The sequence below is a fragment of the Pelophylax lessonae genome, assembly GCF_965119305.1.
Source record: "Pelophylax lessonae genome assembly, chromosome: 6".
Lineage (NCBI taxonomy): Eukaryota > Metazoa > Chordata > Amphibia > Anura > Ranidae > Pelophylax > Pelophylax lessonae.
Window position 1 is genome coordinate 3,160,719 of NC_138773.1, and position 27,314 is coordinate 3,188,032.

The following is a 27,314-nucleotide window of genomic DNA, read 5'->3' on the forward strand; positions in this document are numbered from 1 at the left end:
TCCACCCCTGTACCCCCTGTCATCTTCATCCCCCTGCACCCCTCTGCAAGCTTCCTCCCACCCCTGTACCCCCTGTCATCTTCATCCCCCTGCACCCCTCTGCCAGCTTCCTTCCACCCCTGTACCCCCTGTCATCTTCATCCCCCTGCACCCCTCTGCCAGCTTCCTTCCACCCCTGTACCCCCTGTCATCTTCATCCCCCTGCACCCCTCTGTCAGCTTCCTTCCACCCCTGTACCCCTTGTCATCTTCATCCCCCCTGTTCCACTCTGCAAGCTTCCTACCACCCCACCCCACTGTCATCTTCATCCCCCCTTGTACCCCTCTGCCAGCTTCCTACTATCCCACCCTCTGTCATCTTCATCCCCCTGCACCCCTCTTCCAGCTTCCTTCCACCCCTGTACCCCCTTTCATCTTCATCTCTCTGCACCCCTCTGCCAGCTTCGTCCACCCCTGTACCCCCTGTCATCTTCATCCCCCTGTACCACTCTGCCAGCGTCCTACCATCCCACCCCCTGTCATCTTCATCCCCCTGCACCCCTCTGTCAGCTTCCTTCCACCCCTGTACCCCCTGTCATCTTTATCCCCCCTGTACCACTCTGCCAGCTTCCTACCATCCCACCCCTCATCATCCCCCATGCACCCCTCTGCCAGCTTCCTACCACCCCACCCCACTGTCATCTTAGTCCCCCCCCCTTTACCCCTCTGCCAGCTTCCTAACATCCCACCCCTTGTCATCCTCATCCCCCCTGTAACCCTCTGCCAGCTTCCTAACATCCCATCCCCTGTCGTCCTCATCCCCCCTGTACCCTTCTGCCAGCTTCCTTCCATCCCAACCCGTCATCTTCATCCCCCTGCACCCCTCTGCCAGCTACTTACCACCCCACCCCCTGTCATCTTCATCCCCCCCTGCACCCTTCTGCAAGCTTCCTACCACCCCACCCCCTGTCATCTTCATCCACCTGCACCCCTCTGTCAGCTTCCTTCCACCCCTGTTTCCCCTGTCATCTTCATCCCCCCTGTACCACTCTGCAAACTCCCTACCACCCCACCCCACTGTCATCTTCATCCCCCCTTGTACCCCTCTGCCAGCTTCCTTCCACCCCTGTACCCCCTTTCATCTTCATCCCTCTGCACCCCTCTGCCAGCTTCCTTCCACCCCTGTACCCCTGTCATCTTCATCCCCCTGCACCCCTCTGTCAGCTTCCTTCTACCCCTGTACCCCTGTCATCTTCATCCCCCCGTACCACTCTGCCAGTTTCCTACCATCCCACCCCTCGTCATCTCCCATGCACCCCTCTGCCAGCTTCCTACCACCCCACCCCACTGTCATCTTCATCCCCCCCTGTACCCCTCTGCGCGCTTCCTACCATCCCACCCCCTGTCATCTTCATCCCCCCTGCACACCTCTGCAAGCTTCCTACCGCCCCACCCCCTGTCATCTTCATTCCCCCTATACCCTATGTTTAATGATATTTGATTAAAGAGTAATCAGTTAGAGGAAATTCTAAAGACTGTCATAGTTCATAGTATTTAAGGCTCTTAATATTTGCAATCTATACAGTTAATTTCTATCGCTTGAATTATTTTTCCCATTTTGGGCGTGAGTGGGGCCTCATGTCTAAGATTTGCCTAAGGCCTCTCAAAGCCTAGAGCCGCCTCTGTCCCTACATTTCCCATGTGCTAAATGCGCACACTCAGGAGCCAGGGTCTTAAATAGACTTTGCCTGACCCAAGATGGCCAACAGAGTCACATGGGCTGAAACCAACCAGATCTCTGCCCCAGTGAGCCAAGAAACCATAGAGGAACCAAGTTCCTCTTGACTTTCTCACACTTTGCATTGTTGCTGCGGTTGAGCGCCACCTGCAGTAGAGAAATGAGACTACATCTGCCTACATGTGTCCCCAAGGGTGCCCCTGTGCCTTTAGTGTGCTCCGGTGCACCATTGTGACCTCTGTGTCTCAATGTAGCCTCTGATATACTCCGGCACGAGCTAGATAGTCCTTCTCTCTGTGCATAGGAACCGCTGTCCCTGACACATGAAGATTGGGTTCCTGCTTGTTTTGTGTAGCAAATAGCTAAGTCTGAGGAGAGCTAGATGAAGAGGAATCAGGAATGTCACAGGAATCAGCAGAGCAACCCTGACGGCACCCTCCACCAGGTGCAATATGTCTCATCTTCCTTGTCTGAGGACTTTATTTATTGTCCCCTGCTTTTATCATCTATGAAATGTATATCTGTATATGAGAAGGAAACAGTGATGACTATGGAATGGAATAAAAATGTCAGAAATGTCTGGAACATATCAGAATATTCCAATTAATAGATGAGGTTGGCTGTATAATGTAAGCAACTCAAGGTGCGGCCTTCAGGTTGGTTTGTGAAGTATTTCCCCCCTTCACTTGTTACAAGTTTACTGACCTCTCCTTATGGATTTCTAGGAGCTTAATTCTTCGTTTCTGGAACCAGGGATACACATTTTACAGTACTGGAGACTAACTGGTTTGCACGGAAGAGCACAGACAATTCTTCTTTTACACACAATGATGAATGAGGTCCATACTTCCACCATAATTACCATTTTTCCCCTGACAATTTCTGGCTCACCTGCTCTCCATTGGCTGTGGCCACTTGCCTCCACTGGTTGTTGCCTCCCTTCTTGTAGATCAGGACCCTCCCGGTATGTTGGTATCTTGGGGCCCCAACTGCTATGAGGTCCTTTTTTACCTTCTGTATAGCATAACCTACAGAGATTCGCTGATGTTACATATGCAAAAATACAACGGTACAACTCCTGCTCCTGAAGTGTAATTAAAGTGGCATATTCAGGAACTTCTGTGATCTGTTAAATATGGCCAATATATGGCGTTTCCTGCTTTTTCCATACAAATAGGAGCAGTTGCAACCCAGAACAAGTGCTAGACTTCCTCAGAAAACATGTGCCCCCCTCCTCCACTACAGCTCAGGGATGGAAGATGGTACTCCAGAGGTGAGTTCCCAGGTCTGTATACCTACGTGGTCATCATCAGGAGCCCATCATCCCTGATGAAGTAGACCTTGCATTAAATAATATTAGTGCAAATAAAAAATAACTTAGTGCTTATCAATTTTTTGCCCAAACATGATGACTTTGGAGGAGATAATTTGTCTTCTCACCCATATAAGAGTCCCTCATGTCCGTCTGATCCTTTGCATCGTTGATAAAGGTACCATTCTGCTGTCCCGCAGTGTAAACTGATATCCCTCCTGACCAACCATAAGCACCAACTGCCCCGAGGATGGGCCCATCCTGAGGAGAAGAAGACAAAGGTTAAATAACAGATGGTCTGCAGGACAGAGGAGCATACACACGTCACCTCCAGAGCTGGAACCAAAGTAGATTTAATAAAAGAGTAACAGGGACAACTGATTATTAAAGAAAGCCCACCAATATTGGAGGTCCAGGAATAAAGGAGGCTCATCACTAAAAAGGGCTCACAATTAATAAAGGGCTTCTATTGGACTTCTGAGTGCTGGAGCCACTCTACGAGACTGTTCTTATAGTATTGTAGACATCTAATCATCACTATATTATATTCTCTTTAATCACTGATCCAGTTATGGAATATGAAATACACTAATTTACCAAAAGTATTGGGACGCCGGCCTTTACACACACATGGACTTTAATGGCACCCCAGTCTTAGTCCGTAGGGTTCAATATTGAGTTGGTCCACCATTTGCAGCTATAACAGCTTCAACTCTTCTGGGAATTCTGTCCACAAGGTTTAGGAGTGTGTCTATGGGAATGTTTGACCATTCTCCCAGAAGTGTATTTGTGAGGTCAGGCACTGATTATGGTGTCCTCCAGACATGACGCTTGCCATTCAGGCTAAAGGGTTCTTTGTTTCATCAGAGCAGAGAATTTTGTTTCTCAAGGTCTGAGAGTTCTTCAGGTTCCATTTGGCAAACTCCAGGTGGGCTGTCACGTGCCTTTTACTGAGGAGTGGCTTCCGTCTGGCCACACCCATACAGGCCTGATTGGTGGAGTGCTGAAGAGATGGTTGTTCTTCTGGAAGGTTCTCTCCACAGAGAAATGCTGGAGCTCTGTCAGAGTGACCATCAGGTTTTTGGTCACCTCCCTGACTAAGGTTCCTTCTCCCCCGATCACTCAGTTTGGCCCAGGTGGCCCAATGTAGGAAGAGTCCTGGTGGTTCCAAACATCTTCCATTTATGGATGATGGAGGCCACTGTGCTCATTGGGACCTTCAATGCTGCAGAAATGTTTCTGTACCCTTCCCCCGATCTGTGCCTCCATACAATCCTCTCCCTGAGGTCTACAGACAATTCCTTGGACTTCACGGCTTGGTTTGTGCTCTGACATGCACTGTTACCTGTGGGACCTTATATAGACAGGTGTGTGCCTTTCCAAATGATGTCCACTGTCCAACTGAATTTACCACAGGTGGACTCCAATCAAGATGTAGAAACATCTTAATTATGATTTGTGGAAACTGGATGCACCTGAGTTCAATTCTGAGTGTCATGGCAAAGGTTGTGATACTGATGTACATAGGATTTTTTTGTTTTTTATTTTTAATATTTCAAACTTCTTTCACGCTGTCATTATGGGGGATTGTTTGTAGAATGTTGAGGAAAATAAAGAATTTAATCCATTTTGGAATAAGGCTGTAACATAACAAAATGTGGAAAAAGTGAAGTGCTGAGTACTTTCCGGATGCACTGTACTGGTGGATGCAGAATCGGTCCACACAGTCTCTAACACCGAGAACCGACCAATCAAACATCGCAGATCACTCGATTCTCACAGCTCCCAGAACAGAGAGCTGGTGATTGTCAGTCACTGGCTCTCTGCTCTCCCCCCCCCCCTTTGCTCACAGAGGCTCGCTGCTGCCAGTCCAGGCATGTGGACAGATCCCGCCCATGTGATTACAATCTTTCCCAAGCCTGGACTGGCTCTGTGACGTCAGCCGACAGCGGGCTTCAGCCGGTCACAGGAGTGCAGTACGAACTACACTCCTGTGATCTACTAGAAAAATACAGCCAAACAAGCTTTCCCCGTACTTCTCCTTTAAGGAGGAAGGCAGCAAATGTTGTACATGCTGGACAGTGGTGGCCGGTGTGTTGGGGGCGCAGGGGCGCCGCCCCCCCTATCCATGCGTCCGGCCCCCTAATCTACATGCGGGGCGCCGGACGCATGGAGTTCAATGAGGCTTTTTTTTTCCATCACTTGATTAGAGCCAGAGGCTCTAATAGGGTTATGGAAAGGGTGGTCCCGGGGTGCAGAGCAGTGCGCCTCGACTCCACCCATTGTGTGACAATAGCGAATGAAAATTCGCTATTGTCCCACGGATCCTCCTCCTGGCCAATCAGGAAGCGGCGGCAATATGCGCTTCCTTATTGGCCGAAAGGCAAACCCCATGCCATTGGCTGGGGAGGAGGCGGAGCCGGGAGGACTGAAGAGAAGCCGCCACGCTGGGGAACGGAAGAGAAGCAGAGAGCCGCCGCTGCTGATGCCGGTTGTAGTGTTTTTCTCTCTGAAAATCTGAGTAACATGGGTCATCCCAGGCATTGTTCAGAAGAACAGCCTACTGTTGATTGGAGAAAGGAAACATAAAAAAAGTGCAGCTCAGCTAAAATGAACACAAATGATTAAAAATGGCAACCAAAACCAGAAAGACGTGGAAGAAAATGGAAAACTACCATTGGAATGGATGGAAGGATAGCCAAAAAGACCATTGATCAGCCAATGATCACCTCCAGGGCGAGGAAAGGTGTAAAGTTACCTGTGAGCACTGTAACAATTCGAAGACGCCTATGTAAAGCCAAGCTATCAGCAAGAAGCCCCGCCCATTGTCACCTGTGAGTACTGTACGCCTATGTAAAGCCAAGCTGTCAGCATGAAGCCCCGCCCATTGTCACCTATGAGTACTGTACGCCTATGTAAAGCCAAGCTATCAGCAAGAAGCCCCGCCCATTGTCACCTGTGAGTACTGTACGCCTATGTAAAGCCAAGCTATCAGCAAGAAGCCCCGCCCATTGTCACCCGTGAGTACTGTACGCCTATGTAAAGCCAAGCTAATGGTGAGAATCCCCGCCCATTGTCACCTGTGAGTACTGTACGCCTATGTAAAGCCAAGCTATCAGCAAGAAGCCCCGCCCATTGTCACCTGTGAGTACTGTACGCCTATGTAAAGCCAAGCTATCAGCAAGAAGCCCCGCCCATTGTCACCTGTGAGTACTGTACGCCTATGTAAAGCCAAGCTATCAGCAAGAAGCCCCGCCCATTGTCACCTGTGAGTACTGTACGCCTATGTAAAGCCAAGCTATCAGCAAGAAGCCCCGCCCATTGTCACCTGTGAGTACTGTACGCCTATGTAAAGCCAAGCTATCAGCAAGAAGCCCCGCCCATTGTCACCTGTGAGTACTGTACGCCTATGTAAAGCCAAGCTATCGGTGAGAATCCCCCGTAAAGTCCTATTGATGAGAAAACAACATGCTCTGAAGAGGTTACAATTTGCCAAAGAACACATTGACGGGCCTAAAGTGACAAGCCCAATCCCCAGACCTTAATCCAATAGAAAACTTGTGGGGTGACCAGCAGAATCCCTGGACCTTCTTCCAATAGAAAACTTGTGGGGTGACAAGCCCAATTCCCGTACCTTCATCCAATAGAAAACTTATGGGATGACCAGCCCAATCCTCGGACCTTCATCCAATAGAAAACTTGTGGGGTGATAAGCCCAATTCTCGTACCTTCATCCAATAGAAAACTTGTTGGATAACCAGCTCAATTCTCGTACCTTCATCCAATAGAAAACTTGTTGGATAACCAGCCCAATTCTCGTACCTTCATCCAATAGAAAACTTGTTGGATAACCAGCCCAATTCCCGTACCTTCATCCAATAGAAAACCTATGGGGTGACCAGCCCAATTCCCGTACCTTCATCCAATAGAAAACCTATGGGGTGACCAGCCCAATCCTTGGACCTTCATCCAATAGAAAACTTTTGGGGCGACCAGCCCAATCCTCGGACCTTCATCCAATAGAAAACTGGTGGGGCAACCAGTCCAATCCTCGGACCCTCATCCAATAGAAAACTTATGGGGTGACCAGCCCAATCCCTGGACCTTCATCCAGTCGAAAACTTGTGGGGTGACCAGCCCAATCCCTGGACCTTCATCCAATAGAAAACCGGCAGGGTGACCAGTTGGGCTAGTCTTATATGTTATGCAGCTATAATACCTGATATCTATATTCAAGACTGGTGAAAGCACCCAGTGATGGATCGTGCCGCTGCATGGCCCGATCTGGGAGGATGAAATATGACGTCCACCCGGATCGATGGGGGGCTGGCCCCGGTGTCTTGCCCCAATAGGCTGCATGGGAACCGGTTAAACACACTGACACTGCCATTATTTTTAACACAACTGTATATGGCAGTAGTGGCAATAGTGATAAAATCAGTGATGGTTATAACAGTAATAACACAAATGGCTTTATTATTTGTTCCTATAATACATATTAATGACCTCTGTTAGGACGGCACTGAACCCTTCCTGGGACATCTCCATCTGGAAAGAAGTTGCATCCTTTGACTGCGTTCCTGCAGAAGAGAAAGAGATTGGTAAGGATACATTCTGGGAGAAAGGTTCAGGAGCCCCGCCATACCTCCGGCCTTATTTGGAGTCTAGCATGTGCTCCACCCTCAGTAATCTGTGTACTAGAACTGCAATGGGCGAATGAGAAATAGATGAATACAGAGAAAATGGAGGATCCCATTCAACTCCGATCCATCTGTCATCTTCTAGAAGTATGTCCAATCACTGATGGCCAAATGCACATTCATAGATGAGGCACACTCCACTCCATTGCTACTGGATGAAGGCGACAGAGTTATTGCGGGGAAAGTAATGGTTTGATCCCCTGCAGATTGTGTAATTTTGCCCACTTACAGAAAAATGTATAATTTTTATCATCGGTGTATTTTATATGATAGAGACAGAATATCAACCAAAATCCAGAATAAATACATGATAGAAATGTTATAAATGGAGTTGCAGTTCAGTGAGTAAAATAAGTGTTTGATCCTCAAGCAAAACATGACTTAGTAGTTGGTGGAGAAACCCTTGTTGGAAGCACAGAGGTCAGACGTTTCTTGTAGATGGAAGCACAGAGGTCAGACGTTTCTTGTAGATGGAAGCACAGAGGTCAGACGTTTCTTGTAGATGGAAGCACAGAGGTCAGACGTTTCTTGTAGTTGGGGGTCACAGAGGTCAGACGTTTCTTGTAGATGGAAGCACAGAGGTCAGACGTTTCTTGTAGATGGAAGCACAGAGGTCAGACGTTTCTTGTAGTTGGAAGCACAGAGGTCAGACGTTTCTTGTAGTTGGAAGCACAGAGGTCAGACGTTTCTTGTAGATGGGAGCACAGAGGTCAGACGTTTCTTGTAGATGGAAGCACAGAGGTCAGACGTTTCTTGTAGATGGAAGCACAGAGGTCAGACGTTTCTTGTAGTTGGGGGTCACAGAGGTCAGACGTTTCTTGTAGATGGAAGCACAGAGGTCAGACGTTTCTTGTAGATGGAAGCACAGAGGTCAGACGTTTCTTGTAGTTGGAAGCACAGAGGTCAGACGTTTCTTGTAGTTGGAAGCACAGAGGTCAGACGTTTCTTGTAGATGGGAGCACAGAGGTCAGACGTTTCTTGTAAGTGGAAGCACAGAGGTCAGACGTTTCTTGTAGATGGAAGCACAGAGGTCAGACGTTTCTTGTAGTTGGAAGCACAGAGGTCAGACGTTTCTTGTAAGTGGAAGCACAGAGGTCAGACGTTTCTTGTAGATGGAAGCACAGAGGTCAGACATTTCTTGTAGATGGAAGCACAGAGGTCAGACGTTTCTTGTAGATGGAAGCACAGAGGTCAGACGTTTCTTGTAGATGGAAGCACAGAGGTCAGACGTTTCCTGTAGATGGAAGCACAGAGGTCAGACGTTTCTTGTAGATGGGAGCACAGAGGTCAGACGTTTCTTGTAAGTGGAAGCACAGAGGTCAGACGTTTCTTGTAGATGGAAGCACAGAGGTCAGACGTTTCTTGTAGTTGGAAGCACAGAGGTCAGACGTTTCTTGTAGATGGAAGCACAGAGGTCGAACGTTTCTTGTAGTTGGAAGCACAGAGGTCAGACGTTTCTTGTAGATGGAAGCACAGAGGTCAGACGTTTCTTGTAGATGGAAACACAGAGGTCAGACGTTTCTTGTAGATGGAAGCACAGAGGTCAGACGTTTCTTGTAGATGGAAGCACAGAGGTCAGACGTTTCTTGTAGATGGAAGCACAGAGGTCAGACGTTTCTTGTAGATGGAAGCACAGAGGTCAGACGTTTCTTGTAGTTGGGAAGCACAGAGGTCAGACGTTTCTTGTAGTTGGAAGCACAGAGGTCAGACGTTTCTTGTAGATGGAAGCACAGAGGTCAGACGTTTCTTGTAGATGGAAGCACAGAGGTCAGACGTTTCTTGTAGATGGAAGCACAGAGGTCAGACGTTTCTTGTAGATGGAAGCACAGAGGTCAGACGTTTCTTGTAGATGGAAGCACAGAGATCAGACGTTTCTTGTAGATGGAAGCACAGAGGTCAGACGTTTCTTGTAGTTGGAAGCACAGAGGTCAGACGTTTCTTGTAGATGGAAGCACAGAGGTCAGACGTTTCTTGTAGATGGAAGCACAGAGGTCAGACGTTTCTTGTAGTTGGAAGCACAGAGGTCAGACATTTCTTGTAGTTGGAAGCACAGAGGTCAGACGTTTCTTGTAGGTGGAAGCACAGAGGTCAGACGTTTCTTGTAGATGGAAGCACAGAGGTCAGACGTTTCTTGTAGATGGGAAGCACAGAGGTCAGACGTTTCTTGTAGTTGGGGTCACAGAGGTCAGACGTTTCTTGTAGTTGGAAGCACAGAGGTCAGACGTTTCTTGTAGATGGAAGCACAGAGGTCAGACGTTTCTTGTAGTCGGTGGCCAGGTTTCCACACATCTCAGGAGGGATTTTGCTCCACTCTTCTTTACAGATCTTCTCTAAATCCTTAAGGTTTCTTGGCTGTCACTTGGAAACTCAAAGTTTCCTCTCCCTCCAAGAATCTTCTATAGGATGAAGGTCTGAAGACTGGCTAGGCCACTCCATGACCCTAATGTGCTTCCTCTTGAGCCTCTTCTTTGTTGCTTGTGATATGTTCAGGGTCATTGTCATACTGGAAGACCCATCCATGACCCATCTTCAGTGTTCTGGCTGAGGGAAAAAGGTTCTCATCCAAGATTTCACAATACATGGCCCCGCATATTGGCCCCTCAATGCAGGAAAGTTGTTCTGTACCTATAGCAGTGAAACGGCCCCAAAGCATATTGTTTTCACCTTTGCGATTGACTGTAGGGATGGTGTCTGTAGGGAAGGTGACTGTAGGGACGGTGACTGTAGGGATGGTGACTGTAGGGAGGGTGACTGTAGAGATGGTGACTGTAGGGAGGGGGACTGTAGAGATGGTGACTGTAGGGACGGTGACTGTAGGGACGGTGACTGTAGGGACGGTGACTGTAGGGATGGTGACTGTAGGGAGGGTGACTGTAGAGATGGTGACTGTAGGGAGGGGGACTGTAGAGATGGTGACTGTAGGGAAGGTGACTGTAGGGATGGTGACTGTAGGGATGGTGACTGTAGGGAAGGTGACTGTAGGGAAGGTGGCTGTAGGGAAGGTGACTGTAGGGATGGTGACTGTAGGGAAGGTGACTGTAGGGATGGTGACTGTAGGGATGGTGACTGTAGGGAAGGTGACTGTAGGGAAGGTGACTGTAGGGAAGGTGACTGTAGAGATGGTGACTGTAGGGAAGGTGACTGTAGGGAAGGTGACTGTAGGGAAGGTGACTGTAGGGAGGGGGACTGTAGAGATGGTGACTGTAGGGAAGGTGACTGTAGGGATGGTGACTGTAGGGAAGGTGACTGTAGGGAAGGTGACTGTAGAGAGGGTGACTGTAGGGAGGGTGACTGTAGAGAGGGTGACTGTAGGGAGGGTGACTGTAGGGATGGTGACTGTAGGGACGGTGACTGTAGGGATGGTGACTGAAAGGAAGGTGACTGTAGGGATGGTGACTGAAAGGAAGGTGACTGTAGGGATGGAGTTCTTAGGGTCACAGTCAGCATTTTTCTTCCTCCAAACACGCTGAGTCAAGTTAATGCCAAAGAACTCAATTTTGGCCTCAACCTACCACAGCACTTTCTCCCAATCCTTCTCTGATTTATTTTGATGTTCATTGGCAAACTTTAGATAGACCTGTACATGTGCCTTCCTGAGGAGGGGGACCACTGCAGGATTTTAATCCATGGAGGTGTATCGTGTTATCAATGGTTTGTTTGGTGACTGTGGTCCCAACTGCCTTGAGATCAATCACAAGCTCCTCCCATGTAGTTCTGGGCTGATCCCTTACTTTTCTCATGATGATCCTCACCCCATGACGTAAAATCTTGCATGGAGCTCCAGACCACGGGCGGCTGATGTTTTTTTTGTATTTCTTCCATTTGCCAATAATTGCTCCAACAGTTATCTCCTTCTCACCAAGCTTCTTGCTGATGGTCTTGTAGCCATTCCAGCCCCATGCAGGTCTCCAATCTTGTCCTAGATGTCATTTGGCAGCTCTTTGGTCTTGCCCATGATGGTGAGCAGGGCTGCCGCTAGAAATCCCGAGGCCCCATACAGCCTACCTGACAGGGCCCCCCCCCCCCTTCAACCGAAAATATCAAAATTATATTATCACCCCCTCCCCCAATCCCTCTTCCTAGCAGAAATCCCTCCCAATCACCCCTCACAGCGCAACCCCCCAAATCCCTCCACAAATTCACAACCCCATCCCCGTACAAAGTGCAGGGGTCAGGAATGCATTACGTACAGAGTGCAAGGGTCAGCAATACATTCAGGAGAATGCTAGATACAGAATGCAGGGTTCTGGAGTGCATTATGCACAGGGTTCAGGAGAGCGCTTGATAGGGAGTAGTGCCTTACTAAGCTGACCAAGATTTCCCATAGATGCAAATGTTAGACAGGGAGCAGTGCTATACCAAGCTGACCAAGATTCTCCATTGAGGACAATGTTAAAAATCGGGAGTAGTGCCATACCAAGCTGTACATAGTAGCGAATGTACGTAAATGCCTCTGCACTGCACCTCTTCCCAGCTGCTACAACCTCTGCAACACACACACCTCTCCTCTGCCCTCATCTTTCCCAAAGGTCCCCCATCTTCCAAATGATTACCTTTCCAAAATACCTTTCTGTTGCTGGCTGCCATATCTTCCTTCTCCTTCTTCCCTATGCACGTGTTGCTTGACACAGGGGGCGGGTCTGAGTAGCAGTCCCGCCCATTACCGACATCACAGCATGAATTTGACAGGTGCAGTCTCTCATTGTGGCCTCATAGTACACACCCAGCTGGTTTGTTAGCCAATCCCTGGCTGTTCTAAATGTTCCCACTGCTGCCGGAAGGTAACATTTATCACCAGAATTATGCCGGACAAAACCTCTGTACAGCGGGACAGTCCTGCCCAGGTTGGGAGGTATGCTGTCATCCTACCGATCTTCCTGCTGTCCGGGCCCCCCTATGTGCCGGGGCCCCATAAAGGAGTACTGGCTGTACCCCCCTGATGGCGCCCTGAGGTTTGAATGGAAGAAAGAGATTCTGTGGGCGGGTGTCTTCTATACACATAACGAGTTGTCGTTAGGAACTCCTTTTTACAATGACAGGACTAATCTGTGTACCACATGAGCACCTACTGTAGTCTGTGGGGGCAGAATTATTGTTGATTGGTAGGGGATCAAATACTTATTTTACTCACTGAACTGCAACTCCATTTATAACATTTGTATCATGTGTATTTCTGGATTTTTGGTTGATATTCTGTCTCTATCATATAAAATACACCTATGATAAAAATTATACACCCCCCATTTCTATGTAAGGGGGAAAACTTACACAATCTGCAGGGGAGCCAATCATTATTTTTTTCCAAACTATTTCCCCACTATGTGGGTGTGGCTTTGAACATTGGGGTATGTTCCTGACCCTCATTAGAACTGAGGAAGCTGTTTAGAAAATCTGTAAAACGTCTTCAACATTTCGGAACAAGTCCAGGTGAATGTGGCCAACTACTACTACTAGATCCACCATGACGGAAATAGATGAGAACCTTCACAGAGATTCTCTATGACCTAATCTGACCAGTTCTATACACCGTGCTCTTATAAAACATAAAACGTAACAACAGATCTTAAATGAAAAAATAATTTATGTATTTATATTGCAAAAACCTGGGAACGGCACCTTCGATGGCGAAGATCTTCTCCTGCAACGTCTTCTGGAACTGAGAGAGGGCAGAGAAGTCGGTGACTCTGAAGATCCGGTCACTGGATGATGCAATGATTTGTAATTCTTTAGAGGCTGCTTGAGACTCGAAGGCGTTTCCAACCTGTGGGTGAAATATGGGATATTATACTGAAACTCCCATACTGCCAGCATATAGACAGGCCTGAAACGCAGGGCCTCATACCAGGGGGGACGGAGGAATCAGGGAAGGCCAGGGTTAGGACAACAGGATTGTTATGGGTGGTCACTTAACCACTTAAGCCCCGGAAGATTTTACCCCCTTCCTGACCAGGGCCTATTTTGCGATTCGGCACTGCGTGAATTAAACGGACTATTGCGCGGTCGTGCGACGCTGTACCTAAACGAATTTGACGTCCTTTTTTTTCCCACAAACAGAGCTTTCTTTTGGTGGTATTTACATAGAAACATATAGAAACATAGAATGTGTCGGCAGATAAGAACCATTTGGCCCATCTAGTCTGCCCAATATATCTGAATCCTATGAATAGTCTCTGGCCCTATCTTATATGAAGGATAGCCTTATGCCTATCCCATGCATGCTTAAACTCCTTCACTGTATTTGCAGCTACCACTTCTGCAGGAAGGTTATTCCATGCATCCACTACTCTCTCAGTAAAGTAATACTTCCTCATATTACTTTTAAACCTTTGCCCCTCTAATTTAAAACTGTGTCCTCTTGTGGTAGTTTTTCTTCTTTTAAATATGCTCTCCTCCTTTACCGAGTTGATTCCCTTTATGTATTTAAAAGTTTCTATCATATCCCCTCTGTCTCTTCTTTCTTCCAAGCTATACATGTTAAGGTCCTTTAACCTTTCCTGGTAATTTTTTCCCTGCAATCCATGTACTAGTTTAGTAGCTCTTCTCTGAACTCTCTCTAGAGTATCTATATCCTTCTGGAGATATGGCCTCCAGTACTGCGCACAATACTCCAAGTGAGGTCTCACCAGTGTTCTGTACAGCGGCATAAGCACTTCTCTCTTTCTACTGCTTATACCTCTCCCTATACATCCAAGCATTCTGCTGGCATTTCGTGCTGCTCTATTACATTGTCTTCCCACCTTTAAGTCTTCTGAAATAATTACTCCTAAATCCCTTTCCTCAGATACTGAGGTCAGGACTGTGTCAAATATTCTATATTCTGCCCTTGGGTTTTTACGCCCCAGGTGCATTATCTTGCACTTATCCACATTAGATTTCAGTTGCCAGAGTTCTGACCATTCTTCTAGTTTTCCTAAATCCTTTTCCATTTGGCGTTTCCCTCCAGGAACATCAACCCTGTTACATATCTTTGTGTCATCAGCAAAAAGACAAACCTTACCATCGAGGCCTTTTGCAATATCACTTATGAAGATATTAAACAAAATTGGTCCCAGTACAGATCCCTGAGGTACCCCACTGGTAACATGACCTTGTTCTGAATGTTCTCCATTGACTACAACCCTCTGTTGTCTGTCACTCAGCCACTGCCTAATCCACTCAACAATATGGGAGTCCATGATCAATGACTGCAGTTTATTGATAAGTCTTCTATGTGGGACAGTGTCAAAAGTATTTGATCACCTGTGCGATTTTTACTTTTTGCGCTATAAACAAAAAAATTGCGACAATTTTGCAAAAATAACAATATTTTTCACATTTTTTTAAATGAAATTCCCCCCCAAAAAAAGTAAAAAATTTAAATTTTTTAACATTTTTGGCCAAGTTTTTTTTTTTACCATATGTTTGGTAAAAAAAAAAATCGCAAAAAGCGTATTTTGATTGGTTTGCGCAAAAGTTATTGCGTTTACTAACAAAGGGAAAGATTTTTGTCATTTTTGTTGTTTTTTTTTTTTAACGCGTAATGGCGGCGATCTGCGATTTTTTTTGTGGGACTGCGACATTGCTGTGGACAGATCGGACCCTTGACTGACATTTTTGACACTTTTGGGGTTACCAGTGACATTACTACAGTAATCAGTGCTATACATATGCACTGTTACTGTAAAATGACACTGGTAGTGAAGGGGTTAACTTTTTTTGAGAGGGAGGGGTTATGTGTGTCCCTAGGGGCGTGATTCTAACTGTGATTGGCTGTGGCTTGAGGTGTAAGAACAGTGATCAACGGTTCTACATAGTAGAACCGTATGATCTCCATTCTTACACAAGGGAGAATGACAGGCGGCTTTGTTTACATTAGCCGCCTGCCTTTCTCCCGCTCTAACGGACAATCGCGAGTGACCGGCGGACATCGGGTCCGCCGGGCACACGCGCGGGGGGGGGGTCCGTGACCACGCCTCCGGCGGCGCTTGCTTGCTCCCTAGACCCTCACAGGCTAGCGACGTAGCCCCACGTCGCTTTGCCTGTGAGGGGCTGACTGCCGACGTAAATAGTCGTGTAGCGGTCGGCAAGCTGTTAAAGGCATTGGCTGGCTTGCAGGGGTAGGTGGGGCTGCTGGGGGGGGGAGGGGAGGATGCAGTAAGGTGATCTCCTAGCATTGCAAACCCCTCTGGAGCAACGGAAAAGAAGGAATCCCCGCCCTGGATTGTTGCTGTTTGACTGTTGTTTCAAGTTGTGGCGGTTGGGGTCTTTGGAGGCGTTGCCATCCCAGTTGGATTAACTGGAAGTGGTAACAAGGAGATATCTGTGGTGAAGCGGTGAAGTGTTTGTCCCCGAGCCGGTGTTGTGCGGCTGTGGATCATTAAGACGTAACACAGATACCCAACCCGAATTTGGTTCTTTGGTGCCTCCCAGGACCGGCAAACTTTATGTTACGGGTACTTGATTATGTTTATTGTTTCTATTTTAACCACTTAAGCCCCAGGCCTATTTCGGACACTTTTTGTTTACAAGTTAAAACCAGTATTTTTTCCTAGAAAACTACTTAGAACCCCCAAACATTATATATATATTTTTTAGCAAAGACTCTGGAGAATAAAATGTCGGTCATTGCAAAATTTTTTGTCACGCGGTATTTGCGCAGCGGTCTTTAAAACGCCATTTTTTTGGAAAAAATTTGAAAAATCACATTTCACTGCATTTAAAAAATACTAAACAGTAAAGTTAGCCCATTTTTTTTGTATATTGTGAAAGAACATGTCACGCCGAGTAAATAGATACCCAACATGTTACGGTTTAAAATTGCGCCCCCCCGTGGGATGGCGACAAACTACGGTCAATAGAGATCTCAATCTGCGACGCTTTAAATTTATTTAACGGTTACCAGTTTAGAGTTAGAGTGTAGCTCTTTTTTTTTAAATTATTGCTCACACTCTGGAAATCGCGGCGATACCTCACATGTGGGGTTTGAACAGCGATTTCATTCGCGGCTCGACTTGCGTATACGTTTATTTTTGTGCGTGAGCTAACTGTGACGGGGGCGGCTAAATTTTTCTTTTTTTTCCTATTTATTTTTTATTTTTTTTCAACTTTATTACAGGTTTTTTTTAAAAAAAAAATCTGATCACTTTTATTGCTGTCACAAGCAATGTAAACATCCCTTGTGACACCAATATGTAGTGACAGGTACTCTTTATGGAGGGATCGAGGGTCTAAAAGACCCCAAACCCCTCCACTACACTTCCCTGTATGCAAAACGCCGAAAACGGCATTTTTGCATACAGCTGTTTTTTAAAACTGCCGCCTTTTGCAGCACAGTAACCCGGAAGTGACGTCATGGATGCCTCCTCCGGGTTACGTCATCGGAGACCCGATCAATGCCGTTCCCGGCATTCATCGGGACTCCATCCAGCCGGCGGACGTGCCAGCTGGGTGCTCGGGGCTTCCATCCCACCGGAAGGTGGCGGGAGGGGGGGGACGTCCCCTCCCGCCCCCCGGGTAACGATCGAGCAGCTCCTGAGCCGCATCGATCAGTACCGACGGAAAGCCGACCGTCGGCTTCAAACCACGATGCCTCTAGCATCATCCTGGTATACCCCCGCAAAGTTTACCGACGTAGCCCTACGTTGATATACGGTAAGTGGTTAAGAATTGTTATTTTGTTCTTTTAGCCACTTCTCGCAAATCGACGTAGCCCTAGGTCTTCTCAGAGAAGTGGTTGTACCGGGGTGATGCCTGCAGCTAGAGGCATCATTCCGGTACCATTATTTAGAGCCGGCGGTTGGCTTTCAGGTGATAACAGCTGATGCGGCTCGGGAGCCATTCGGCCTTTATCCCAGTGAGCGGGAGGGGATGCTTCCGCGGCTCTGCCCGAGTCTCCTGTCCCAACGGAAGACCTGAGCAACCAGGCAGCACGTCCACCGGCTGGTTGGAGTCCCAATCAAAGCCGAATTCGGCTTTGATCGGGTCTCTGATGTAGTAACCTGAAAGTGGCGTGATGACGTCACGTCCGGGTTACTCGGCGGCAAAAGTCACCGAATTTAGAAAACTGTCAGTATTCAAAAATGTAGATTTCGGGGTCTTTTGGAACCCCGATCCTTCCATAAAGAGTACCTGTCACCGCCTATTACTGTCACATTCCCCCCGATCCCTCCATAAAGAGTACCTGTCACTCCTATTACTGTCACATTCCCCCGATCCCTCCATAAAGAGTACCTGTCACTGCCTATTACTGTCACATTCCCCCCGATCCCTCCATAAAGAGTACCTGTCACTCCTATTACTGTCACATTCCCCCCGATCCCTCCATAAAGAGTACCTGTCACTCCTATTACTGTCACATTCCCCCGATCCCTCCATAAAGAGTACCTGTCACTGCCTATTACTGTCACATTCCTCCCGATCCCTCCATAAAGAGTACCTGTCACTGCTATTACTGTCACATTCCCCCCGATCCCTCCATAAAGAGTACCTGTCACTCCTATTACTGTCACATTCCTCCCGATCCCTCTATAAAGAGTACCTGTCACCGCCTATTACTGTCACATTCCCCCCGATCCCTCCATAAAGAGTACCTGTCACTCCTATTACTGTCACATTCCCCCGATCCCTCCATAAAGAGTACCTGTCACTGCCTATTACTGTCACATTCCCCCCGATCCCTCCATAAAGAGTACCTGTCACTGCTATTACTGTCACATTCCCCCCGATCCCTCCATAAAGAGTACCTGTCACTCCTATTACTGTCACATTCCTCCCGATCCCTCCATAAAGAGTACCTGTCACTCCTATTACTGTCACATTCCCCCGATCCCTCCATAAAGAGTACCTGTTACTCCTATTACTGTCACATTCCCCCCGATCCCTCCATAAAGAGTACCTGTCACTGCCTATTACTGTCACATTCCCCCGATCCCTCCATAAAGAGTACCTGTCACTCCTATTACTGTCACATTCCCCCCGATCCCTCCATAAAGAGTACCTGTCACTCCTATTACTGTCACATTCCCCCCGATCCCTCCATAAAGAGTACCTGTCACTCCTATTACTGTCACATTCCCCCCGATCCCTCCATAAAGAGTACCTGTCACTCCTATTACTGTCACATTCCCCCCGATCCCTCCATAAAGAGTACCTGTCACTGCTATTACTGTCACATTCCTCCCCGATCCCTCCATAAAGAGTACCTGTCACTCCTATTACTGTCACATTCCCCCCGATCCCTCCATAAAGAGTACCTGTCACTCCTATTACTGTCACATTCCCCCGATCCCTCCATAAAGAGTACCTGTCACTCCTATTACTGTCACATTCCCCCCGATCCCTCCATAAAGAGTACCTGTCACTGCTATTACTGTCACATTCCCCCCCCATCCCTCCATAAAGAGTACTTGTCACTGCTATTACTGTCACATTCCCCCCGATCCCTCCATAAAGAGTACCTGTCACTCCTATTACTGTCACATTCCCCCCCGATCCCTCCATAAAGAGTACCTGTCACTCCTATTACTGTCACATCCCCCCGATCCCTCCATAAAGAGTACCTGTCACTCCTATTACTGTCACATTCCCCCCGATCCCTCCATAAAGAGTACCTGTCACTCCTATTACTGTCACATTCCCCTCCGATCCCTCCATAAAGACTACCTGTCAATGCCTATTACTGTCACATTCCCCCCCCGATCCCTCCATAAAGAGTACCTGTCACTCCTATTACTGTCACATTCCCCCCCATCCCTCCATAAAGAGTACCTGTCACTGCCTATTAGTGTCACATTCCCCCCGATCCCTTCAATAAAGAGTACCTGTCACTGCCTATTACTGTCACATTCCCCCCGATCCCTCCATAAAGAGTACCTGTCACTGCTATTACTGTCACATTCCTCCCGATCCCTCCATAAAGAGTACCTGTCACTCCTATTACTGTCACATTCCCCCCGATCCCTCCATAAAGAGTACCTGTCACTCCTATTACTGTCACATTCCCCCCGATCCCTCCATAAAGAGTACCTGTCACTGCTATTACTGTCACATTTCCCCCGATCCCTCCATGAAGAGTACCTGTCACTCCCATTACTGTCACATTCCTCCCGATCCCTCCATAAAGAGTACCTGTCACTGCCTATTACTGTCACATTCCCCCCGATCCCTCCATAAAGAGTACCTGTCACTCCTATTACTGTCACATTCCCCCCGATCCCTCCATAAAGAGTACCTGTCACTCCTATTACTGTCACATTCCCCCCGATCCCTCCATAAAGAGTACCTGTCACTGCCTATTACTGTCACATTCCTCCCGATCCCTCTATAAAGAGTACCTGTCACTCCTATTACTGTCACATTCCCCCCGATCCCTCCATAAAGAGTACCTGTCACTCCTATTACTGTCACATTCCCCCCGATCCCTCCATAAAGAGTACCTGTCACTCCTATTACTGTCACATTCCCCCCGATCCCTCTATAAAGAGTACCTGTCACTGCTATTACTGTCACATTCCCCCCGATCCCTCCATAAAGAGTACCTGTCACTCCTATTACTGTCACATTCCTCCCGATCCCTCCATAAAGAGTACCTGTCACTCCTATTACTGTCACATTCCCCCCGATCCCTCCATAAAGAGTACCTGTCACCAAGGTTCCACCAACGTTCCACCAAGAAGACAAACCCAAAATTTGTACTGGGTGGGGATGACTAGGCAGTGGAAGGTCACCACCATTCTACAACTGCTATCCTATAGATTGGACACATGGAAAGTCTGTACATTTCTGAGATGTTTACCCCAATGGCGAAGCACACAATGCCTTTTTTTTTGGCCTCATTGGCTGAATCTTCCAGACGTCTGTCATCTCCGACTGTCTGTCCATCAGTTATCACAATGAGAAGTTTCACAGCTTTATCTCGGGCCCCGCTACCAGGGACAAAGAGCTCCGTTCTGAGGAGGGAAACATAACACAATGAGCAGGTAAGGCCAGGAATAACATACAGGGACTGTGCAGTTCAGCTGGTTTATATTTGGAGTTATTATTGCAGAAGTTACCATAAAGTAATATTTGCTGAGACTTTCAAATCTTTACATGGAAGCTAATCATTTTCTTGGCATTGTTGTAAAGATTTGCAGCATAAACAATAGAGGACAGCTACTAAAATGTAACATCCTAACATATTACCCAGTCCATACCAGTATAGATCCTAACACATTACCCAGTCCATACCAGTATAGATCCTAACGCATTACCCAGTCCATACCAGTATAGATCCTAACACATTACCCAGTCCATAACCAGTATAGATCCTAACACATTACCTAGTCCATACCAGTATAGATCCTAACACATTACCCAGTCCATACCAGTATAGATCCTAACACATTACCCAGTCCATAACCAGTATAGATCCTAACACATTACCCAGTCCATACCAGTATAGACCCTAACACATTCCCCAGTATACCAGTATAGATCCTAACACATTACCCAGTCCATAACCAGTATAGATCCTAACACATTACCCAGTCCATACCAGTATAGATCCTAATACATTACCCAGTCCATACCAGTATAGATCCCTACACATTACCCAGTCCATACCAGTATAGATACTAACACATTACCCAGTCCATACCAGTATAGATCCTAACACATTACCCAGTCCATACCAGTATAGACCCTAACACATTCCCCAGTCCATACCAGTATAGATCCTAACACATTACCCAGTCCATAACCAGTATAGATCCTAACACATTACCGAGTCCATACCAGTATAGATCCTAACATATTACCCAGTCCATACCAGTATAGATCCTAACACAGTACCCAGTCCATACCAGTATACATCCTAACACATTACCCAGTCCATACCAGTATAGATCCCTACACATTACCCAGTCCATACCAGTATACATCCTAACACATTACCCAGTCCATACCAGTATAGATCCCTACACATTACCCAGTCCATACCAGTATAGATCCTGACGTGGCATATACAGGATACCTTTCTCTCATTTTCTGGATACCTTACTGGCCTTTACAGGATACCTTGCTGCTACTTGCAGGATGCCTTGATTGGCATTCAAAATGGTTGACTTAAACAAAATGTCTTTGAGTTAATTAATCTCATTTCTCTTTGATTTCTTTACATGTGTCACTGAGCTTGAAAAAGCTAAAAATATATATCAGCTGAGATGGTTCTACCCGCAACGATCTGTCATAAGGGGAACTCTGTCTGGACAGGTTGACCGCAGAGCCAACAATATCTTCTAAAAGCCCCTTTGGAACCTTCTGATGAGCATCACCGAAGGAAATTCCCTTATGACAAATAAATCACAATATAGATTAACCCAATGCTTACTAAAAATTAATTGTTAACCTTGATTGGACAAAAGATTTTAATAACAACTAGTGTTGAGCGAACACGGACTGTATTATTCGTGTTCGTACCGAATAATTGGATTTTTGTTACCCGAACACGAACACGGACACTTTACTGTATATTCGGGTAAAAATCCGTGTTCGGTCGTTTTATTTCCGGGTTTTGCATGCTTTGGCGCTCTTTTCATGGCGGGCTTTCAACAGCCAATCAACAATCGTTTAACTGGTGTGCCTTAAGCCATCCCAGCCATGTCTGCAAATGTCTCAGTAGCTGTGATTGGCCGTCTGAAGCATGTGACCAAGTCTATAAGTTCTAGGCAGCCGCAGCGGCGTCATTATGCTGCTTAGATCAGGGACAGAGCACACATCAACGTGCTGGCTGCTGATTAGGGAAAGATAGGCAGGAAAAAACCATTTGTGTCCGGATAGAATTGAGGGACAGGTCGGAGTGTTTAGGCAGGGCGAGTTGTAGGCATTTTAGGGATAGAGTCTGCTGAATTATAGGGTCAGTGTCTTCTACAAACTACAATCGATATTGCTGTGTGGGGTGGGGTCTGCACTTAGTTCTCCTGATCTACGATCTCTTCTCAATCCTGTTAGGGACAGAGTCTGCTGAATTTTAGGGAAAGTGTGTTCTACAAACTACAATCGATATTGCTGTGTGGTGTGGGATAGGAGATAGGCAGGTGTCAGTGATCCACATCCATTTTTCTGTGTGTGGGCTGCAGTGAACACAATCTTTTTGGGGTGCAGTGAACACAATCTTTGTGGGGTGCAGTGAACAAAACCTTTGTGGGGGTACAGTGAACACAATCTTTGTGGGGTGCAGTGAAGACAATCCTTGTGGGGTGCAGTGAAGACAATCCTTGTGGGGTGCAGTGAACAAAATCTTTGGGGGGTACAGTGAACACAATCTTTGTGGGGTGCAGAGAAGACAATCCTTGTGGGGTGCAGTGAACAAAATCTTTGGGGGGGTACAGTGAACACAATCTTTGTGGGGTGCAGTGAACAAAACCTTTGTGGGGTGCATTGAACACAATCTTTGTGGGGTGCAGTGAAGACAATCCTTGTGGGGTGCAGTGAAGACAATCCTTGTGGGGTGCAGTGAAGACAATCCTTGTGGGGTGCAGTGAACAAAATCTTTGGGGGGTACAGTGAACACAATCTTTGTGGGGTGCAGTGAACAAAACCTTTGTGGGGTACAGTGAACACAATCTTTGTGGGGTGCAGTGAAGACAATCCTTTTGGAGTGCAGTGAACACAATCTTTGTGGGGTACAGTGAACACAATCTTTGTGGGGTGCAGTGAACAAAACCTTTGTGGGGTACAGTGAACACAATCTTTGTGGGGTGCAGTGAACACAATCTTTGTGGGGTGCAGTGAACAAAACCTTTGTGGGGTGCAGTGAACACAACCTTTGTGGGGTACAGTGAACACAATCTTTGTGGGGTGCAGTGAACAAAACCTTTGTGGGGTACAGTGAACACAATCTTTGTGGGGTACAGTGAACACAATCTTTGTGGGGTGCAGTGAACAAAACCTTTGTGGGGTACAGTGAACACAATCTTTGTGGGGTACAGTGAACACAATCTTTGTGGGGTGCAGTGAAGACAATCCTTTTGGAGTGCAGTGAACAAAATCTTTGTGGGGTACAGTGAACACAATCTTTGTGGGGTGCAGTAAACAAAATCTTTGTGGGGTACAGTGAACACAATCTTTGTGGGGTGCAGTGAAGACAATCCTTGTGGGGTGCAGTGAAGACAATCCTTGTGGGGTGCAGTGAACACAATCTTTGTGGGGTGCAGTGAACACAATCTTTGTGGGGTGCAGTGAAGACAATCCTTTTGGAGTGCAGTGAACACAATCTTTGTGGGGTACAGTGAACACAATCTTTGTGGGGTGCAGTGAAGACAATCCTTGTGGGGTGCAGTGAAGACAATCCTTGTGGGGTGCAGTGAACAAAACCTTTGTGGGGTACAGTGAACACAATCTTTGTGGGGTGCAGTGAACAAAACCTTTGTGGGGTACAGTGAACACAATCTTTGTGGGGTGCAGTGAAGACAATCCTTTTGGAGTGCAGTGAACACAATCTTTGTGGGGTACAGTGAACACAATCTTTGTGGGGTGCAGTGAACACAACCTTTGTGGGGTACAGTGAACACAATCTTTGTGGGGTGCAGTGAACAAAACCTTTGTGGGGTACAGTGAACACAATCTTTGTGGGGTACAGTGAACACAATCTTTGTGGGGTGCAGTGAACAAAACATTTGTGGGGTACAGTGAACACAATCTTTGTGGGGTGCAGTGAACAAAACCTTTGTGGGGTACAGTGAACACAATCTTTGTGGGGTGCAGAGAAGACAATCCTTTTGGGGTGCAGTGAACACAATCTTTGTGGGGTACAGTGAACACAATCTTTGTGGGGTGCAGTGAACACAATCTTTGTGGGGTGCAGTGAACAAAACCTTTGTGGGGTGCAGTGAACACAATCTTTGTGGGGTGCAGTGAAGACAATCCTTGTGGGGTGCAGTGAAGACAATCCTTGTGGGGTGCAGTGAAGACAAACAATCCTTGTGGGGTGCAGTGAACAAAATCTTTGGGGGGTACAGTGAACACAATCTTTGTGGGGTGCAGTGAACAAAACCTTTGTGGGGTACAGTGAACACAATCTTTGTGGGGTGCAGTGAACAAAACCTTTGTGGGGTACAGTGAACACAATCTTTGTGGGGTGCAGTGAAGACAATCCTTTTGGAGTGCAGTGAACACAATCTTTGTGGGGTACAGTGAACAAAACCTTTGTGGGGTACAGTGAACACAATCTTTGTGGGGTGCAGAGAAGACAATCCTTTTGGGGTGCAGTGAACACAATCTTTGTGGGGTACAGTGAACACAATCTTTGTGGGGTGCAGTGAACAAAACCTTTGTGGGGTACAGTGAACACAATCTTTGTGGGGTGCAGTGAACAAAACCTTTGTGGGGTACAGTGAACACAATCTTTGTGGGGTACAGTGAACACAATCTTTGTGGGGTACAGTGAACACAATCTCATACTTCTGAAGCTTTGAGGGTGCTGCCTGTTCTATACTCCTCCTCCTCCTCATCCATCCTTTTAGGGGTACAAACAATAGTAATTGGGGCCTAGTGTGCTTCTGTACGTGTGAAAAACATACACTTTTTTTTTATCATATTTCCTATTCCGCTATTCAATAAAAACCTTTGGGGCTCAATTAAATTGTGGAATAGTCTGTGTCGGTACGTGTGAGATCCACCTTTCCAAGTTTTTGGGGTTCATCTCATACTTCTGAAGATTTGAGGGTGCTGCCTGTTCCATACTCCTCTTCCTCATCCTCCCTTTAGGGTAGGAAAAAATTTAATCGGGCCTAGTCTGTGTTTGTACGTGTGAGATACGCAGTTTTTTATCCTATTCCGCTATTTGGTGTAAAAAACATTAAATTGCGGCATAGTTTGCATATTTGACTGTGAGATACACCCGTGCGATACTGTTGTTCTTTTGTTCCGCTATTCAATAAAGACCTTTCTAGGGCAAGATCTTAAATTTCAGAAATATGAGGAGAGCGTCAAATAGGGGCCGTGGCCTGGGTCGTGGTGCTGCTGGTAGAGCTCCTGTTGCAAGGAGAGGACGTGGTCGATCTGTGCCAGCTACACGCACAAGTGAAACACCTTCCTCAAGTGTGAGTAGGCGACAGAACCTGCATCAGTATTTGGTAGGGCATCATACGCCTCTAGAAGTGATGAGGCCAGAACACAGAGAGGCGATAGTAGATTGGTTTGCTGCTGACAGTGCCTCCAGTTCCTTCACATTGTCTCCCACCCAGTCTACTGCATAAAGGTCAGAGTTGGCACCTGCAGCCAATGTCCAACCGTCTTTCACCTCACCCCCTTGCAAATCAGGCAAGCAGTCTGAGCCCCAAGCCATAGAGCAGTCTCTTATTCTTTTTGAGGACTCTGTCAGCAGGGTTTCCCAGGGCCATCCACCTAGCCCTGCCCCAGAAGTGGAAGAGATTGAGTGCAGCGATGCCCAACCACTTATTTCTCAAGATGAGTACATGGAAGGACCATCACAGCACGTCTCCGATGATGACGAAACGCAGGTGCCAACTGCTGCGGCGTTCAGCATTGTGGAGACCGACAGGGAGGGCAGGGGTGAAGACTGGGTGGAAGATGATGTGGAGGACGATGAGGTCCTCGACCCCACATGGAATGAAGGTCATGCAGGTGACCTGAGTAGTTTGGAGGAAGAGGCGGTGGTCGCACAGAGCCACCAGCACAGCAGAAGAGGGAGCAGGGTGCAGAAGCGGAGCGGCCGTGCCCTAGACACTACGCCTGCTACTGCCCAACGCAGCAAGGGAACGAGCGCACCAAAGTCAGCTCAAAAGAGTTCTCTAGCGTGGAAGTTCTTTAGAAAATGTGCTGATGACAGGACACGAGTGGTTTGCACCCTGTGCAATCAGAGCCTGAAGCGAGGCATAAACCTTCTCAACCTGAGCACAACCTGCATGATCAGGCATCTAAGTGCAAAGCACGAGCTGCAGTGGAGTACACACCTTCAAAACCAAGAAACGTCTCTGGCTCATCCTGCTTCCTCTTCTGCTGCAGTCTCGGCCGCTCCAGCCACCTCTGTAGTCATACCGGCACCTGCCACCCCGCAAACAGACGATCTGTCAGCAACACCACCACCTGGGTCACCAACAACCATCTCCACAATGTCCCGTGGAAGCGTTCAGCTTTCCATCTCCCAAACACTTGAGAGGAAGAGGAAGTACCCCCCTACCCACCCGCGATCCCTGGCCCTGAATGCCAGCATTTCACAATTATTGGCCTTTGAAATGCTGTCATTCCGTCTGGTGGAGACGCCCAGTTTTAAAAAGCTTATGTCGGTGGCTGTCCCACAGTACGTCGTGCCCAGCCGCCACTACTTTTCCAGGCAAGCCATCCCTTCCCTGCACAACCAAGTGGGGGAAAAAATCAGGTGTGCACTGCGCAACGCCATCTGTGCCAAGGTCCACCTAACTACCGATACGTGGACCAGTAAGCACGGTCAGGGGCGTTATATCTCCCTAACGGCACACTGGGTAAATGCAGTGGCGGATGGGCCTGAGGCGGATAGCAATTTGGCACATGTCCTTCCACCACCGAGGATTGCAGGGCGCTTCAGTTTGCCTCCTGTTCCTAACTCATCCTACTCCGCTACCTCATCC

The 27,314-nt window shown here is 47.3% G+C and overlaps 1 protein-coding gene across 1 annotated transcript in view; it reads right to left on the reverse strand.

The window, feature by feature from the left end:
- The window catches only part of LOC309557763 (uncharacterized protein), a 228,439-nt gene that overhangs the window by 174,566 nt on the left and 26,559 nt on the right, over positions 1-27,314 (reverse strand). Inside the window, exons 7-11 of the mRNA XM_082260528.1 lie at positions 20,501-20,654; positions 13,345-13,489; positions 7,535-7,608; positions 3,157-3,289; positions 2,608-2,744 (exon numbers count right to left, since the gene is read on the reverse strand). Of these exons, the coding sequence (XP_082116654.1) occupies positions 2,608-2,744; positions 3,157-3,289; positions 7,535-7,608; positions 13,345-13,489; positions 20,501-20,654 (643 nt within the window). The remainder of the gene's footprint in view (positions 1-2,607; positions 2,745-3,156; positions 3,290-7,534; positions 7,609-13,344; positions 13,490-20,500; positions 20,655-27,314) is intronic.